General features: G+C 27.1%; 1 protein-coding gene across 33 annotated transcripts in view; it reads right to left on the bottom strand.

The window, feature by feature from the left end:
- The window catches only part of LOC107449188 (uncharacterized), a 74,409-nt gene that overhangs the window by 17,756 nt on the left and 38,322 nt on the right, over nucleotides 1–18,331 (bottom strand). For 16 of the 33 annotated variants that reach the window (XM_087161280.1, XM_087161283.1, XM_087161287.1 and 13 more), the window contains 6 exons: nucleotides 16,786–16,941; nucleotides 11,556–11,736; nucleotides 7,320–7,351; nucleotides 5,710–5,814; nucleotides 702–776; nucleotides 109–183 (listed from right to left, as the gene is read on the bottom strand). In XM_087161280.1, the coding sequence (XP_087017406.1) occupies nucleotides 109–183; nucleotides 702–776; nucleotides 5,710–5,814; nucleotides 7,320–7,351; nucleotides 11,556–11,736; nucleotides 16,786–16,941 (624 nt within the window). The remainder of the gene's footprint in view (nucleotides 1–108; nucleotides 184–701; nucleotides 777–5,709; nucleotides 5,815–7,319; nucleotides 7,352–11,555; nucleotides 11,737–16,785; nucleotides 16,942–18,331) is intronic. The other 17 variants (XM_071181586.2, XM_071181584.2, XM_087161288.1 and 14 more) reach the window with 3 other exon arrangements.

The following is an 18,331-nucleotide window of genomic DNA, read 5'->3' as shown; positions in this document are numbered from 1 at the left end:
AAAAAAAAATTTATATGTTGTCGTACATTAATTTATGCTAAATTCATAGTTTTTGTTCAATTATTTAATATAATTAGATTATACATAATTAGAAAAAAGCAAACTTACTTCATGTTCAGTTTCTTTATTAGAGAAACAAAAATTGTCATTAGAATTTAATGATGCATTAATCCAAACATTCCCCTGATAGAAAGAAAATAAAGAGATTTATATATTATCCATAAATATATATTTTAGGTGTTCCTTTATCGCTACCCTTAATATATATTTTTAAAATTCAGGTGGAAAAAAAAGCACATTTAAGCAGGGTTAAAATTATATTGATTTAACTATTATCACAATAATAATTCCTATATCACATTATCACAAGTACATACTTTGAAGAATTATATATTTTTGATAAAAACAAATAAAACAATTTAATGCATGGAATGCTGGGCTCATCAGGTTGTAGATAAATAGAACAAAACTTATGAAATTTGTTTTATTATGTTGAATAAAACTGACCCTTTAAAATAAGGAGCAGAAAACAATTACAATTTTTTTTAAATAAAATAGCACATTCTTATTTAAGTGAAAAATGAAATCCAAAAAAAAATTGATATGTTGTAGAATATTAATTTATGCTAAAGACATAGTTTTTGTTCAATTATTAATATAATTAGATAATACATATACAAAAAAAAAAGTAAACAACTCACCTCATGTTCAGTTTCGTTATTAGAGAAACAAAAATCGTCATTAGAAATTAAAGCTGCATTAATCCAATCATTTACCTTTTAAAAAAAAGAAAGATTTTGTTACATGGTGTTGCTGTTGTTAAAATTTAAAAAAATTGGCCGAAAATAAAATACAATTAAATTTATGCGATGTGCCTCAATAACTAACATAAAAATACACATTGGTGAGGTACAAAATGTTGCAGTTAAATTAGTTGGAAAACATTATAAATTTAGTTAATTAATTACTTTTGTTACAAGGTTGAAAGAAATAAAAGACAAGTTAATTATGGCGCGTGACTACTCCAAAAGTGAAAAAGTACGTAAAAGATTGCAAGCAATAACCCTTAGAAATAAAAATGTAAAAAACACCAAAAAGATCAATACGTCATTGTAATTGAGTTCCACATACCTGTTGCAGGTTTACTTTGAGCTGTCTGAAATGTTGAAAAACAATAACTAATGTTCTTGAAAAAGAAACAGAATAAATGAGTTCCGGTTACCCAAAAAACATGTTCGTTTTATTTTTATTTTGCTGCAGAAGGTTCAATAAAACAGATAACAGGGAATCACAACATCGAGGAGCACTGCCACAAGGAACGCAAATACATCAGCACACTAATTTCTGGCACATGATTGAAAAAGGATAGGCATTAGTGGAGACTAACATGGACAGCTTCTTAAAAAAACCACATTTTTGGCGTATCATAAAACAGGAACGGTGAGAGAATGGAACATAAATCCCTTTTTTAACACGGGAGTGGGATGCCGCTGGAGTCTTACTTCTCAAAATCTGCCCTCCAAAGATTCATCCATGGCGAAAAAGAATTTCAGCACAGCCGAGCCGGACAGCTCACGCACCCACAGGGGGTCGGAGAAATGACCGCCATGTAATTAAACAAAAAAATACTCCGTCTCTCAAAGAGAGGAGGGGGTGGAAATGAAAAATCCCTGTTAAGGGATCGTAGATTTTGAATGCTAACAAATATCGAATGCTGCCCGCTCCAAAAAATGGGCGGTATTTATATAAAAGGCCAGAAGTGGAAGTTAAACTCCCTAAAAAGCAAAAGAACCTAGCTTAAGGAGCGAACTGAAGTGAGTTGACTAACCCCTTAAATTTAAGCATAATTAAACACTAACGGTGACCATACAGTAACCAAAGACCATGTGTTGACATCAAAGGCTGCCGAAGGTCACAGGCGTGAAGGTCGACAGACAGTGAGGCGTCACAGGAGAGGGGTCAGGGTTCGGTCTAGTTTTTAGGTCACGATCCCAACAGAAAAATTAAGATTAAGTGACGCAATGTCACAGATTTATATATCATCTATAAATATATATTTCGTGTGCTCCTGCATCACTACCATTAATATATATTTTGAAGATTCAGGTGAAAAAAAAGCACCTTTAAGTTAATAAATTTAAATTACATCCAGGAAAAAATAAAAAGGCTATCAAAACCTCACAAATCACTATTAAGTTAGATGGGTTTAAAAACATCAAAACATGTTTCACTGCCCAATAACAGTTGACAAGTGATTTCTAGAAACACCTAAAAATTTATTGGGCAATTAAGCATACAATTGATAAATCGGAGGAAAATGATAATGAAAATAAAGTATTTTTTAAAAAATTACTAATGATAGAGAATAAGTAACCATTTCAGATCCATAGCACTTGTTTTCAGTTTCATTTTTTAATAAAGCATTTGACAAATTGTAAGATGAAAAAATTTTCTGTAAGGAACCTTAAAATTGCCCAAAATAAAAAACATGATTATTTAATCTTTCAAATCACTGAATTGGAAAAATCTTAAACTTTCCTTATAGTCTGCAAATCTTCACTTACTATTTATACCTATATGTAATTTCGAATGTCTCATACGAGTCTTTCTATATTAAATCATAATCTCAAAATGAAGATAAAGCTAAGGAAAATTATAGACATATGAAAAAAAGGGGGGGAATAATAATGAAAAAAAATAACAACTAATTAAAAAAAAGGATGAAATTTTTTAAAAAAACCGGAAAATAAAAGATATAATCTTTTCATCAGCCCACACGATTATATCCGCAAAAAAGAGTGCTTTCTGATTCTTATTGTTTTTCTTAACTTTCTTCGTGTTTTCTTGTATTTATTTATTTATTTTGTTATATATATATATATGGGTCATTCTCACGAAAACTGTCATTTTTCAGTTCATAAAATCCCAAAAAAGTAAAGTGAATAAAAAGCTCTGAAACTTTTTATATTAATAGAAATATGTAATGGCATTATAAAGAAAGTATATATCCTATAAATTATACTTAATATTTAAATTAATTAATTTTTTAAATAATTAATTTATAATAATTAATAATTAATTAATTAATTTAATAAATAAATAAATTAATTTTATAAATTAATTTATTAATTTATATTTCAAATTAATTAATAAGTAAATTAATTATTTTCACTATTTAAAAAGTGAGGGAATGACACTAATAGTGAGGGAATGATATTTTATTTTAATACATGTTTTTATCTAAGTTACATCTACCTAAAGTTTGAAAATGATAACATACTAAGTATATCTAATATTTATTATAATTTAGTCTTATATATTTAATAGTTTTTACAGGTTTGGGAAATAAAATTGGCTGGCTCGATTGAACAAAAAAAAATTTGATAATATACTTATCTTGAATCATTCCCTCACTTCAGCGTAATTCCCTCACTTTATACACTAGTGAGGGAATGACGAATTCAATGAAATTTAAAAATAACATTTAGGCCTAATTAATTTCTGAAGTCAATCACATACAATTATATTCATACAAGAAAGCAACATATAATTATCCACTTTCTCGATGAAGTTGTATTTTATTTTGCTCTAAAAAATGACATGAGGGAATGACAAATGTAAAAAATTTTACCTGGTTTGATTCATTCAAATTTATTCCACAGCAAACTTCTTTAAGTTGAAGATGGAAACATACTGCAATTTTGTTCTATGATGCCAGTTGTTAACTTCTGAAGTTTTTATTAAAATATTTTTATTCTAAGAAGATTGCAGGTGATAAGAACATTGTTGTGAGGGAATGACGCGAAACACTGGGGACAAAGTTTAAAATAGTGCTGTGTTAATATTTTTATCAGAAATTAAATATAAAAATGATTTTCTGAATTCTATATTTCAGTATTCTGAAATAAAAAACATGAATTTGTAAAAAAAAAAATTTTTTTTCAGAAACAATTTTTTTCTTTTTTTAAATCAGCAGTGGGGACAAGTGAGGGAATGACATATTGGTATATTTTAATTACCTAAAATAAACAAAAAATAAAAATTGATAATTTTATTTTTATTCTTTTGTTAGCTTGCATTCCGAAGGACACTTTCCCTGAATTTTTTTTTTCGTAAGCTGTAAAACAAACATAAAATATACTGGGGACATGAAAATGACTGTTTTTGTGAGAATGACCCATATATATATATATATATATATATATATATATATATATATATATATATATATATATACACATATATATATATATATATATATCAGGATGCATAGCCAAATTATTCAACAAAAAATAAGCACCTTTCAAAAACTTTTCAAGCACTCAAAAAATATTTTTAGGCACTTTAAAAAAATATAATTAGGCAGGATTGGCAGCAATGTTTTTGACAATTGTCAAAAATCATGACATTTTGAATAATGTAAACCGAGTGGCGTTTGCATTAGCTACAAACTGACAATGCGCCAAAATAGATTGGGGTTGAATTAATTGCGAAAACATTGAATAGAACAATGTGAACTGGGTCTTTTTGCATAATTTGAAGCGAAAATCAATATAGTAAAGGAAAAATCTCATTTTGAAAGAGGGAAAATTAAGCACTTTTTAAAAACACCCAATGAAAAAAGCACCTTTAAGGGCTTTTAAATAATGAAAATCGAAAATAAGCACCTTTAAGCACTTTTTAAAAACGCTACGCACCCTGTATATATATATATTTTCATTGAGAAACAGTTAACCTATAAATATTACAACTGTTTTGAAAACATCCTTCAATTTGTTTTTAACTAACATCATGAAGTTAAAACAACCATTGACAGAAATATGCAAAAAAAAGTAATTAAGATTCTGTTACGATTTTTCTGCAGTTGATCTTCACCTTAATTTATTTTAAATATGTAAAAGTGAATATCAGAAAGTTAAAATTATAAAAAAAATAGTTAATCAGTTTTAGAGGAAAATAACTTAATATTGTTTACATAACTCTCTCTACATTAAAAGATCGAAAAAGTCACAGCTGCTATTTTCAGCGTTCAACATAATGTTACACTTGTTTTTTAACGCAAAAACTACTTTCAATAGAAATTTTAAATTATCAAAAATTACACAGAAATGTATAGGGAATACTGTGAAATAAAAAAAAACAGCATTTGATAATTAGTTCCAAATTTATTCTTTTTTTCCTTTATGTTATATTTTGTTTTGTTGCGTAAAAACTAAAAGACTTAAAAACTTGTAATTATAAGGTGTAGAAAATGCAAAAGGAGTACAATAGAATAAAATATTTTATGATTTGGTTATTAGTATGAGACATGACATAAGGAGAGTTTGTTTCAAAATTCCAATTTGTTCAAGAGCTATTGCAATTTTCAGTTCTTTTTACTCATTCTGGGTTGTGGTGGTCTTGTTATTTCTAAATTTTCCTGATAAACAATATTTTGTCTTTATTTGTTCCAATTTTTAGCATTTTGTTGTGATAGTTTTTTGTTTTTTCTTCTGTTCGGAAACGTAGGTGGTACTTTTTCACAATGAATTTAAGAAATAAAAAAAATTATTTAGAGAAGGAGAGACTGTCAAGAATTTTGAAAACCTCTTTTGAAGTAGTTAACGTGGAAATGTCAAATATTATATGATTCATTGCAAGAGAGTGAAAAAAAAAAACCCTGAAGCATTGCAAGTGCAAGGAATTCGTCATACGAAAAAATTACTTTACCAATTTTGGAAGACATGAGAAGTGAGATTCTTGGATGAAAACATTCCTAACTAAAGAAAGCTGTGGCTGGATTTTGCCCCATTTTAATCTTGTTGCCAACATAATCTTAAGAAAAAATATACTTCTTCAATAAAACCAATACGTCATTTTATATTTCCTTCACAAGAATAATCGTTATCAAATGCTTTAAGACAAAAACTGATTAAGTTAACTATGATTTAACAAACAGAAATTAAATATATTTTAATTCAAACAATAATTGATTTGTATTATTTTAAAAAAATATTACTTTGCTTCCTAAAAAAAATCCCCTTTTATTCTATTTAAAAAATTTAAATATTTCAAAAAAGTACTGTTGCAGTTATAATATATAAATAGTTTGAAATATATATGTGGATCATACTATGTTTGTAATCACAAAATTAGCTTAATTGAAGATCAATAGCAATTTCTTTAACACATTGAGATATTAAGTTAAACAGAATTTGATGAGAAATATAAATAAATAAAATTCAAATACATGCATTAATAATTATTTATTAATTAACTTCCGAATTTCCCATTATTCTTCAGAGGAATAAACAAACATTTTTAAGAACTAGAAAAGAAAAGAAAATCATAAAACCTCCATTTTAAAATGCTTTCAGACATAATTATTTTATTTAGCTTCAATTATTTAGGAAATATAAATATATAATAAATTTAGATAAATATATTGTTAGTACATTAACTGGTTTCTCAAGTAATCAAAGTGACATTGATAATTAATTGATTTCTCAAATATTCAAGACATCATATGGCCATCAAGACCATATGATGTCAAGACATCAAGATAGACCATCAAGACATCATTAAAATGCAACTTCTGAATAAAAGTGTTACCCAAGTGTCCCGGTAGTAGATACTCTCCAGCAATGGGCTATGCTGTGTTTACCACAGTATCTGCAGATTCCGATTTTTTTTAAGAACAAAAGGAGAAAAAAATTGTGTGCAGAAAAAGCAGAGAGCTTGTTAAAACTAATAAGCAAATTAAATTAAAACGCAAAGTTTTAGTGTAAAGCTTAATTATATTTTTAATACGCAAATTGTGCTAAATATATATAAATATAGAAATATGTATAAGTCAGAAGGAGAAGCTACTGAATATAGATATAATTTTTACAATAATTTATTAAGTGCAATTTTTACAATAATAATCTCTGCCTCACTGTGTCAAAATCACAAACAAATTTGAATATTTCAATACAGTGCTGCAGATAGTCTGTAAATCATGAATTCCTCAAATATTTAAATTTCATAACCATTAATGAAATGCAACTTCTCAAAAAGAATTAGTTTTAAATATTGTACGGAATGGAGAGTTAAAAGGTAGAAGATTCGTAATAGATTTCACTATGCTAAACATAAATGGTAATACTTAAACAGGGTATTAAGCTATCAAACAAATATTAAATCAAACAGTGCTATAAGTTATCTTACTATTAAGACACTTAGTTTTGAGAGAGTTTCAAAAAACAATTAAGTATTATATTTTCCATTAGCTATTTTTTTTCTTATTATTAATAAAACCTGATAAGTATAAATTTCAATATGTATGATAGGGTACTTACCATACTACTTGTCTGCTCATTACTGGTTTCGTCTAAAAAATAATCAAATAAGCATTACATATAAATTTTATCAAAAGAAGGTATTAGTGATTTACAGTAGTACAGTAATGTAGATCAGTGTTTCCCGAAGTGTGATATGCATACCCCTTAGGGTACGGAAACAGTTTAGCGGGGGTAAGCATTCTTATGCAAAATATCTTGCAACAAACGAAAAATTTCAAAGAATTTTATTTAAAAACAAAGTTAGCCATGAAAATTTATGATTATGTATTTTTCTATTGGCTATTTTTTGCTGAGTTAACAGCTAATAATTAATGGTGTCAACAGCCAGTTATGATTTTTAACGTTTGTGCAATTTTTTTATTATAAAAAATATATTCATTTTTTTTATTCATAGTACAGAGAGTTACGAAAAATTTAGAAAGGGTACACAAAAGTCATAAGTTTGAGAAACACTGATGTAGATGGGAAAATTGACATTTTTATTTTAAAAACCCTTTAGTCAGGAAAAAATTTACATTATAAAGATGAAAATTGATATAAAATTTTTAAATTAGTTGATACCTTTTAGTTGAACATTACACTCTTAAATTAATAAAAAATGACAAAATACCATATTCTTAAATTTTTCACACCCTTTAAAATTGTATCACAAGCATACTATCACTTTATATTCCTATAGTGTAATTATCTTAATGATCATTGGTTATACAATGTATTTTAAAAATACCAATTATCACAATTTTTTTCAAGGCTCTAACCATTTAAGCAAGTTTTAAAAGGCAAAATTTTTGCATTAAGTTTCACATTAAATACTTGCAAGCTGGAATTAAATACTTGCAAGCAAGGAATCAAAAATTATATTAGACAGGCTTCTGAAAACATCCTAACATGGCTAAAAGATTTTTCTTCTAAACTAAAGAAACATGAGTGCTGTTTCCTTTGATATAGTTTTGTAGAGATTAAAGTTTTCTACAGATAGAAATAGCAATTATGTAAATTTTCCTGAAAAAGCTTGGTCAGTAAAAAAAAAACAATGCCTTTAAAGCAAAGCATGCATAAAATAGTTCACCTTAATATTTGTATAAGTTGTGTTCTCCCTAAGAGTTTTTTGAAGGACAGTCTGCCCTGCTTGCCCTTTGATCCCAATGAATGCACTCTCTTTACCCTTTTTGTAAAAGTAAGCCACAATCCCTTAAAATCACTGCCTTTTTATTCAGATTCCACTTAGGAAAAAAATTTATTCATGGTTTTTAAATAATAATTACACTGGTAAAATTATCTGTGTTTATAGGCTAAATACTGATTACTACTACAAGTATTTCCTTTGTTAGGATTATTTTCAACTGGTTAAATTTTTTATAAGTATCATTTCGGGGAGATATATTAATAAACTTTTCAGTGGTTTTAAAACTATTTTTTTAAAAATAAAATGCATCTTTGAATGTCGATTTACACATAATTTTTAGTTTAAATTATATTTGATTGAACAATATAATCATATTATTGATTAAAAAATTTTAAGTAACATTAAAAAATTTTTTTAAATGTTCAATTTCATCAGCTTTAATAAATATGCGTTGGAAAAAAAATAAACCAGTTTTATAAAAGTTTATATAATTTTTTTCCTTTTTACATAAGGTTTCTTTGCCGGTGTTTTGAAAGTAAAAACTTGAGGCTCATTTGCTCCGCCTTCACAAAGCATTATACTAAGATCGTAAAGCAGAGAGTGCTTGAAACTGTCACACAATCCAAAACAACTGATGTTTGTAGAGCTAATTATATACCCTACAAAGCCATGCAGGAAAGTAAATAGCTTAGTTAGGTATTTTAATTCAATGTAAAAAAAAAGAAATTGTTTTGCTATTTAAATTTGCAAAATAAAACTGTTAAATGAAAATAATTAATCCAGGGATGCTTGTTTGTCTATTTTAGATGGTACCCAAAGAACATTTATAGTTATCAAAAATTATAAAAAAAACTTCTGAAGAAAATTTAGCAATTAGCAAAAAATTATTGCATGTGCAATTGAATAGAACCTACATTACACTATTGAATATAATCTAAAATAATCCATTTTTTGCACTAAAAATTACATATTATGTTGACATTTATATCTTACTTTGGCAGGCAAAGAGATTAAATTTTCTGTTGACTCAAGTATAACTACAACTACTTTCAATACAAAAAAAAAATGTGTCTCCTGCATCAAAAATTATTAACTTTTACACTTTAGATTAATTGAATTTTATTATTCAAAACAAATACATAAATATGAAATAGGTTGATAATAACATGCGAAAAATCCAAATTGCTGTGTCAACAAGAATGCATATTGAAATGAAGATTCATAATCTTGTACATGAAAGTTAATAACCTATCAAAGAAAAAAAGCATAGGAATTCATACCTTTTTTTTAATTGATTAAATGAAAACCAGCACTACTTAGTTTCTGTTCTGCCAATGTGTTTCAATTACTTTTTTCTAGCCAAGATAGATGATAATATTGACCAAGATTGACAATTTGCACAGGTAAGAAATATAATGTCATGATCAGGTTTGATTATTTGCACAGGTAAGAAATGTAATGTCATGATCAGGATTGATAATTTGCACAGGTAAGAAATGTAATGTCATGATCAGGATTGATAATTTGCACAGGTAAGAAATATAATGTCGTGATCAGAATTGATAAGTTGCACAGGAAAGAAATGTAATGTCATGATCAGGATTGATAAGTTGCAAAGGTAAAAAATTTAATGTCATGATCAGGAATGTGAGAGGTGCAAAGGAAATAAAGCAAACCTTTTTTTGAGTTAGAATCGCAATTAACTTTAAATTTAGGATGAATTTGCTACACTATTTTAGTAAGGTTAAGGAACTGCAAAGTTGGTTAGTAGTGAATTAAGTGAGATTACCCAGGTATATTTGTCAGAGAGTAATGCTTTGATTAGTTTTAATGTAAATTTTAATAATGCCATCATTGTTTAGACAGCAAGTTGCATCAGCTTCAAAGGGAAAAATATTTTTTGTACGTCACAAGATTAAATAAGGAAAAGGAATTCGTTTTACGATAATTAAATACATTTATTATTACCCCGCATATGTTAAAATTGTAAAAAAAAACATTGACATGTCTTAAAGTTATTCAGTAGAAAAGAAATAAGATACATATTTTAAATGTGAGTGACTTAAATGTGTTTAATACTAATTTCCGTTTATGATGAAATGCACGTTCAGTGCGGTTAAATGATACTTTGTGTGTAAATTGCTATAATCTTATGAAATTAACTCGAATAGTAATAAAGCTGTTATTTACGAGGAAAATATTTAATATAGATTGATTGTATTTTTTTTTTCAGTGAAATGTTAATTTGGTATTAAAAATAAGTATAGTAAGTGTAAACCTAAAATGTGATAGAATTGCATTGTTATGCTAGTTTTTAGCATGTAACTAAAATGGTGGCAATAAAAATGTACCAAATATGGCCAACAAGGTAATAAATCAACCTAAATTAGTGACAAAGTGTAAACAAAGCTGTCACGCTTTAAAAACCATGGTCGAAAAACTTGGATTGGGAAAAAATTTGCTGTGACTGCGGTCCCTGGCGTACAATAGGCCCACTTAAAGTTTCAGCTCATTTACTCATAAAATAAAAGTTTTTCGCTCTGTGGAATCAAATCACTACACTTAAGCAATACGTCTTCTGAAAGATAAAGGGTTCAAATTCCAGTAGAGACATTTGATTTATATTACTTGAGTTCTGATCTAAGATTGATAACTATTTAGTATGTTTTATTCAATATATTAATTTTTAATTTAAATTATGCCATTGAAAACAAAAACTTTGTTGGAAACACATAAATCTTTCAGCAAGAATTATAATGCTATTTGATTTAAATTTTCATAATTAAAATTTAATAAAAAACCCTATCGATGTTTTAAACCAGCCTCTTTGATTCAAGCTTAATTTCGTTTCACTACAGATTTCACAGATGACTTACTTGTTATTCGAAATTGTGTACTTAAATATCAAAATATACTTTTAATGATAAACAGCTTTTTGAAATCTATCATATATACTTAAATAATTTTATGTATTTTTGGCAATTTCTTTTATCTTATACACTTTTACATCAACAAAATTACATTCTTTTTCCACTTATACCCTGAACATTTAAAAAAAGTTACATTCCATTTGCTATATAAAAAAGTCTGATTAAAATTCTACAAACCAGTAAATTTATAGTGGACTTCTTTAGTACATTTATCGATTTCTATTTTTCTGATTTTTTCTAATTTTCCATCTTGGCATAATTTACGTAAATTAGCTTTACATCTTCTTTTGCCTGCTTGATCATAATCACTTTCATTCTTATACTTTTCATATTTTGATTCTGATATTTTATCCAACTCCTATAAATAATATAAATATTAATAAATCTTTATATTAACAACATATCTTATAGTCTCAAAAAATTGCCAAAATATTTTTCAATGAAAATTGTTTTAAAATTGTTTCAGCTTTGTAAGAAGTAAATAATGGGAAAATATTTTTAAACGAAAGTAAAGTATTTTTAAAGCATAGTCAGGGCCGGATTAACCTAGAGCCACACTAGGCACGTGCCTAGGGCCTACGAAATTCAGGGGTCTACGAAAAACTTGGGAGAAAAAAAATTTGTTGACGAAAGTAATTTAGCTTTAAAAACAACAAGTGTATTTTGTACAAAATCATGAAAATACAAATAAAAGTATAATATTTTTCGGTAATAAATTATTTTGCAGAATCTTATGATCTAATATATTACTCTTTTGCGATTTTTGGATTCAACGAAATCTTGTATTATGCTGTCGAATTCCAAACTACGCAAAATATCGTATTCAATAGACATAAGTGCGAGCGATGCCAAATGATCTTGATTCATTCTTGCACGCAAATAATTTTTTATCAATTTTAATCTGGAGAAAGATTTTTCTCCTTCTGCATTTGATCCAAGAATCGACAAATATATTCTTAATGCAATGTGAACGTTAGGAAAAGTATTCACAAGTTTATCTTTAATTTGAGCTTTTGACAATGTTAATTTCCTTCACTTAGTTATCATAGTAGTATCATGAAAACTATGAAGCTATTAGTATAAATATTTCTTGTAATTAATCTCACTATCAATTTCACTGTTTTCTTTGCTGGTTTGTTGTTGTATTGTTGACGTGAAGTGTTTACATAGTATCGATCGAACTAATCATAATGGTATTATCGATATCAACTGCAATATCGGCAGTATGTCGGTATTGCAGATAAAGTTCGATAAACAAATTAAAATCTACATTAATAAAAATGTTAAAAAAAATATGCAAGAAAATTTTAGCATATATTTTGAAAAGAGGGGAGGAGTGGGGGAAGGAGGGGAGGGGCAAAAAACGGCTATGCCTAGGGCCTACGAAAGGTATAATCCGGCTCTGAGTATAGTATTTATTTAGTAAAAAGTAAAGTATTTCTTATAAAGTACAAACAAAAGTAAAGTATTTTTAGAAAGCAAGTTTTAAATTTAGAATAAACACAGTTTCGAAAATGTCCAGAATCATGTTTTAGCAGTAATCAGATACGTACCTTAATTATAAGTATGCTAAAATCATTAATGAAACTTAAAAAGGACAATAAATATCCAAGTATATAAAATATTATTAAAACCTAACCTCTTTTTTAAATATATATATATATATATATATATACATCAGGGTTGGGTTTTTGCCCTCAAAAACTGGTTTTTGACATGACAGTGGTAAAAACCGTGTTTTTGCCGGTAAAAACTGTCAAAAACCTACTGTTTTCTTAAATTTATGGCATATAGCGGACAATATATTATTTTCACATAATTGCCCTTATAAATGAATGTTGTAAATGATTGCTATTGATTTTGCAACTATATACATGTATTCTTATAGAAGGATATACATTCATACAGTAATATTGTAATATGCTTATTGAAAATAGTGATACTTACTTTTATCATTATAGCTTGTTTTGCAAATGATTCAAAATTTTGCACTTCTTAATTGTTAGAAATAAACAAACAAACAAAAAAGCTCGGAAATATTAATAAATTCAAGAACTAAAAAGAATAATTTAGAATTTGGCATTTCTTAAATATTAGAAATAAGCTAAAATAAACTTTCAAAACTTGTAAGTACTAACAAACTCTTAAGTCAAGAATTACTGCTATTTCGTCAAGTTAAAAGCTTTTATTCAGTTGAAAAAGCATATTAAGCAAAACTTAATTACATGTTCAGTAGTCGGGGTCACGGTACCGAAGCATACGATAGCAAATGACTAATTTTGCGCATTTTTCATTGCCCAGTCGCTTTCTGAGTTTAGTATGGATGAGTCCAAAATTCAAGAAGATTCTGTCAATGGAAGCCTGTCATTGAGGATAATGATAACAAAAGGTTATTGCAATGTTGCAAGGAAACTCTAAAAGGATTTCCCAGGCTTTTTCATGTCTCATTTCTGTGTAAAATATTGAAAACAAAAATGATAAGAAAAGTTTATTTTATGAGGCTTTCTTTTTATGTGTACATGTGTTTCTCAAAGCAAGATTTTATGAATGAAAGTAATCAATCTTTACATTCTTCAGTAATGTAATATGCCAAACAAAGTGATGCTTGGAAATGTTGAAAATTTTGTTTAGTATCCTAATATTTTACTTCAAATAGTATGTTTTGCTATAAACATGTTGAGAAAATGCAAGAATCTGTTCTTAAATATCTTTTAACAACTTTTTTTCTAATTTTATTGCCCAAAAACTTATTAATTTTAAATTATAAGCAGTTAAACTCAAATAAAAATAAAGTTTTACCAAAACTATGGGTTTTTGACAGAGGGGTTTTTGACATGACCAGGGTTGGCAGGTTTTTGACATGTGACAGTTTTTGACAGTTTAAACCATGGTTTAAACCGTCACGTCAAAAACCTCACTGTCAAAAATGTCGAAAATGTCAAAAACCTATATTCATATGTGAAATTTAATTAATACATAAAATTTATATATTTTTTATAAAGGATAGTGTTTCTAAATATGTTCTAGAAAAAATAAATTTAAAATGTTGAAGAAACACTTATATTTTGAATAGTAACCAAAATCTTGTACTTTTGAAAGCTCACATCTTTTGTAATAGTATGTATTCATTTTCATGTGTTATTGAAAATCTGCAGTGATATTATTAAGAAATTTATTTATAACCAAATTTAGTGTTTAGTATAGATTATACTAAAAATTAGACATTTTTAAAGATAAACATTAGCAGTTTTGTACATTAGACATCTTTTAAAGAAAAATCTCTTTAATATTCTTTTAAATCTTCTTAATAATCTTTTTAACATAAGACAATACAAATTTAAGTGCTTTCTGTTAAATACACAGAGTAGTTAGTGTCGATTTACAGTATATTCAGCCTATTCATTTACTATGCTGAAAATTTAGTTTATCCAAATACTTGTGAATTTCATTTTGCTGAATACTATATACATAGTTTTGTTGAATATCTAAATATTCAGCTGTTGAATAATTACTTCTTGCTTTCAAGATATGCATTATTTGTATTCTTAATACAAGTGAGGGAAAAAAATTAAGAGGTAAAAATTGTTTTAAAATGATAAGTGTAATAATTATAAATAAATATAATAAACAATATGAATTATATTTATCATTATTCCCAAATATAACTATACTTTTAAATTCAAATTAACATACTGGATAATAAAGATATTCGGTATAACATTAAAAAAATTTTTCATACACTTGTATCAAGTTTGTATTTATACAACATAACTTGTAAGTTCCTTATAAATATTAGTTATATGTTCCTTATATGTCAAAAATGCATAGTAATAAACTTTTAATTTTCTTAAGCATCAAAAAAAATTTTTTTTTTCAAAATATAAATATTTTATAAAATTTTGTGCAAAATTTTTCTGCACATGCATTTGAATACAAATTTCTGAGATTTTAAATCTGTTATTTTACCTTAATTTTAATTAAAAAATATTTTAAAACCTGCTGATTACCTATAGTATAATTAAATTTCAATATAATGCATGGCAACTGTTGGTAGTTTTGAAGTTTATATATTTTCTTGGCAAACTTTAGTTTTTGACATTTTTGACGGGTTTTTGACGGTTTAAACCAGTATTATACCCTTGTCATGTCAAAAACCACTTTTTGACGTCAAAAACCCAACCCTGGACATGACGGTAAAAACCATGGTAATAACCGGTAAAAACCGTCATGTGTCAAAAACTTGCCAACCCTGATATATATACACAGTTATTTCAATTTTTCTACATCAAAACATGACCTGGATAAAATTTATATGCTACATAAACACATTTTGATTGGTTGATCATGCTTGACCTATGATCAACCTAAAACTTACACCAATGGTATTTTAAAATAGAATTAATTGTTAGTTTATAATTTAAAATTACTAGTTTATAATTGTAGTTACGAGTTAAAGACATGGAACAAGACAGATCAAGATATGGAAATATCCACTCGATTATTATGGAATCAAATTCTGCCTAACGAAATTATATTTTCTGTACAAAATAAATAAATATGCCATATATAATATCACACTACAAAAGGAATTGGGAGAAAACCAAAGCTTAAATAGTAATACAAATATGTAAAATAAATGCTTTATTCAAAAAATGGGGATATTTTCGTATCTTGACCTGACGCGCCAACAACAACCGCCAAGGTGCTAAATTGATTTTAAATGCACAATTTAAAGAAAAAAACTCTTAGATGTTTGCCCAGGGGTAGGTACAAGTTATACCTTTTGAGTTGATCCCTTTCTGTGATTCTTTTTTTTTTAGTTTCTTGCAGGCCGCTTCCCGGAAGTTGCTTAGATTTGGCGATTATTTTGCCACAGATCACGTGTCACAGAAATTTCCCCAAAAAAATTGCGAGGAAAGCCATAAATAGCAATATTGAAAGTGAATTTTAAAATAAATATGTTTTTTACAGATTAGACAAGATATTTATAAAAACATCATATTAAAATGTAAAGTACTTCTCAATTTCGCCGGCGCAAGTAAATTTAGTTTTTTTTTAATTATTTCCTTAGTTATATTTAAAAATAGGACTCACAGAAATCTTTTTTTTTTCTAAAAAAAAAGAATCTTAAGAACTCTAAAAGAACAAACTAACTTTTCATTGACAACTTTATTACTTGCATTGGCAAAATGGAAAAGTGTACCAAATTAAATTTAATTATAGCACTATTATATAACTTTCTGAATTTAGAAATGGAAAAAGATAGAAAAATGAAGTTATTTCTGAAATCTGAATGTTTCAATTAGTTAAAAGTCTGAAAATATCATTGTTATTTAGTTCATACTTGTCAATTTGCAATTTTATAACAAAACTTTTACAAATACAAAAGCACAATAATCTAACATACCTTAAACAAGGCTAAATAGTTACGCGACCAATCAGGAGATTTTTTATGCTTAAATAGAATCGAAAAAATCTGCTCCTGTCGATCAATCCATTTAATTACAAGTCGGCATGTTCTGTTTGCCAAGCATCTTCTGAGGCAATTTACTGTTTTACGATCCTATTTAACATAAGAACAATAGATATTACTTATTACAATAATTTGACATATAATCAATAACTGAGAACAACAGTATACAATATTGCTGTATGTCTTAAAAACCAATCTGAACCCTCTCAAAAAGCTAATATTCTTAGATTAATAAATTCTAATAGATTCACTTTGTGCCAAACTTTAGACAGAGATAAAAACTTGCATTATGATGTGAACAAATTTCTTAAGGATAGTAATAAAAAAAAATTCATGTTCTAAAAGTTCATGTTTCAATGTTTGGTTCTAGATTGAAAAAAAAAATTTTTTAAAATGACCTACCATTTCCAACACTACTGATAAATTCTATGGACATATAAATAAATGCTTCATTGCTCCATTTATGTATTTGAGATGCATTTAAAATGATTGCAAAACTGAATTAAATTCTGTAAGCTGTTGTCTAATTCTTAACCACTTCATAAAATATTTTGCTGAAAATTGAGTTGCCATACCTGAATGAACTTTCTACATGATATAAAATTATGATTTTTATGATATAAAACAAAACTTAAACAAAAAACATAGTTGTTTTTTAAAATAGCCTTGTCATTCATAATGGGTACATTTGTTTTTGCATATAATTATATAATTCAGGATCATTTTTATAAACGCTAAATTTAATTCATATATCTGTCTGAATAACTTTTGATTTACTGGTCAGATTTTCACATTCTAGGACTCAATCTTTATGGCTCGAGAAGGTGATTTCAAAAAACGTACTGTCTCTGAATAAACAACTTTTTTTTTACGGATTTGGAATTCTTATCCCCAAAATGTAAGGGGTAGCTGCAATTTGGGAAATATGGTTCCTATAGTTTGGTCAGGAGAGCGCTCCAAGGTTAGGGCCCCTTTGTTAATTTAACTTTTGCGTATTTCACTATGTCCCGAGAACTTTTTAAATGAATTAAAAAATTTCAATAGACAATTCTTACTCTTTTTAACAGGTTTTTGAAATCTCTTGTCAAAAACCAATTTTTGACACCAAAAACCAACCCTGATTTTTCCCAAGATAAGAAAGATATGAAAAGTGTATACTGAATCAGAAAGAGTTTTTGTTTCTTTGGTCCATGAAGACAGAAATTATAATGTAGTTTCTAAACAAAAACTGAAGAGTTAATCAACTTAAATTTTTATATTTTCGTTATGCGTAATTTGTTACACCCAGCTATCTCATCAGCAGAGAATACGATATAACTGTGGCTTAACAGAATAAAAGCAAAATCTAGTTAAATAATACAATATTCTGCAACAGTTCTGAGGAAAAATTGCTTAAAAGACACTTAAATTTTGTTTTCAATAAATTAGATAGACAAAAAACGAGATTAATCTATGACGAAAATATATTGAGACTTTTTAT

Source organism: Parasteatoda tepidariorum, chromosome 4 (assembly GCF_982258835.1).
Source record: "Parasteatoda tepidariorum strain Cologne lab strain chromosome 4, Ptep-v5.0, whole genome shotgun sequence".
Lineage (NCBI taxonomy): Eukaryota > Metazoa > Arthropoda > Arachnida > Araneae > Theridiidae > Parasteatoda > Parasteatoda tepidariorum.
Note: the sequence above shows the minus strand (reverse complement) of the source record. Positions and strands in the feature narration are given on the sequence as shown.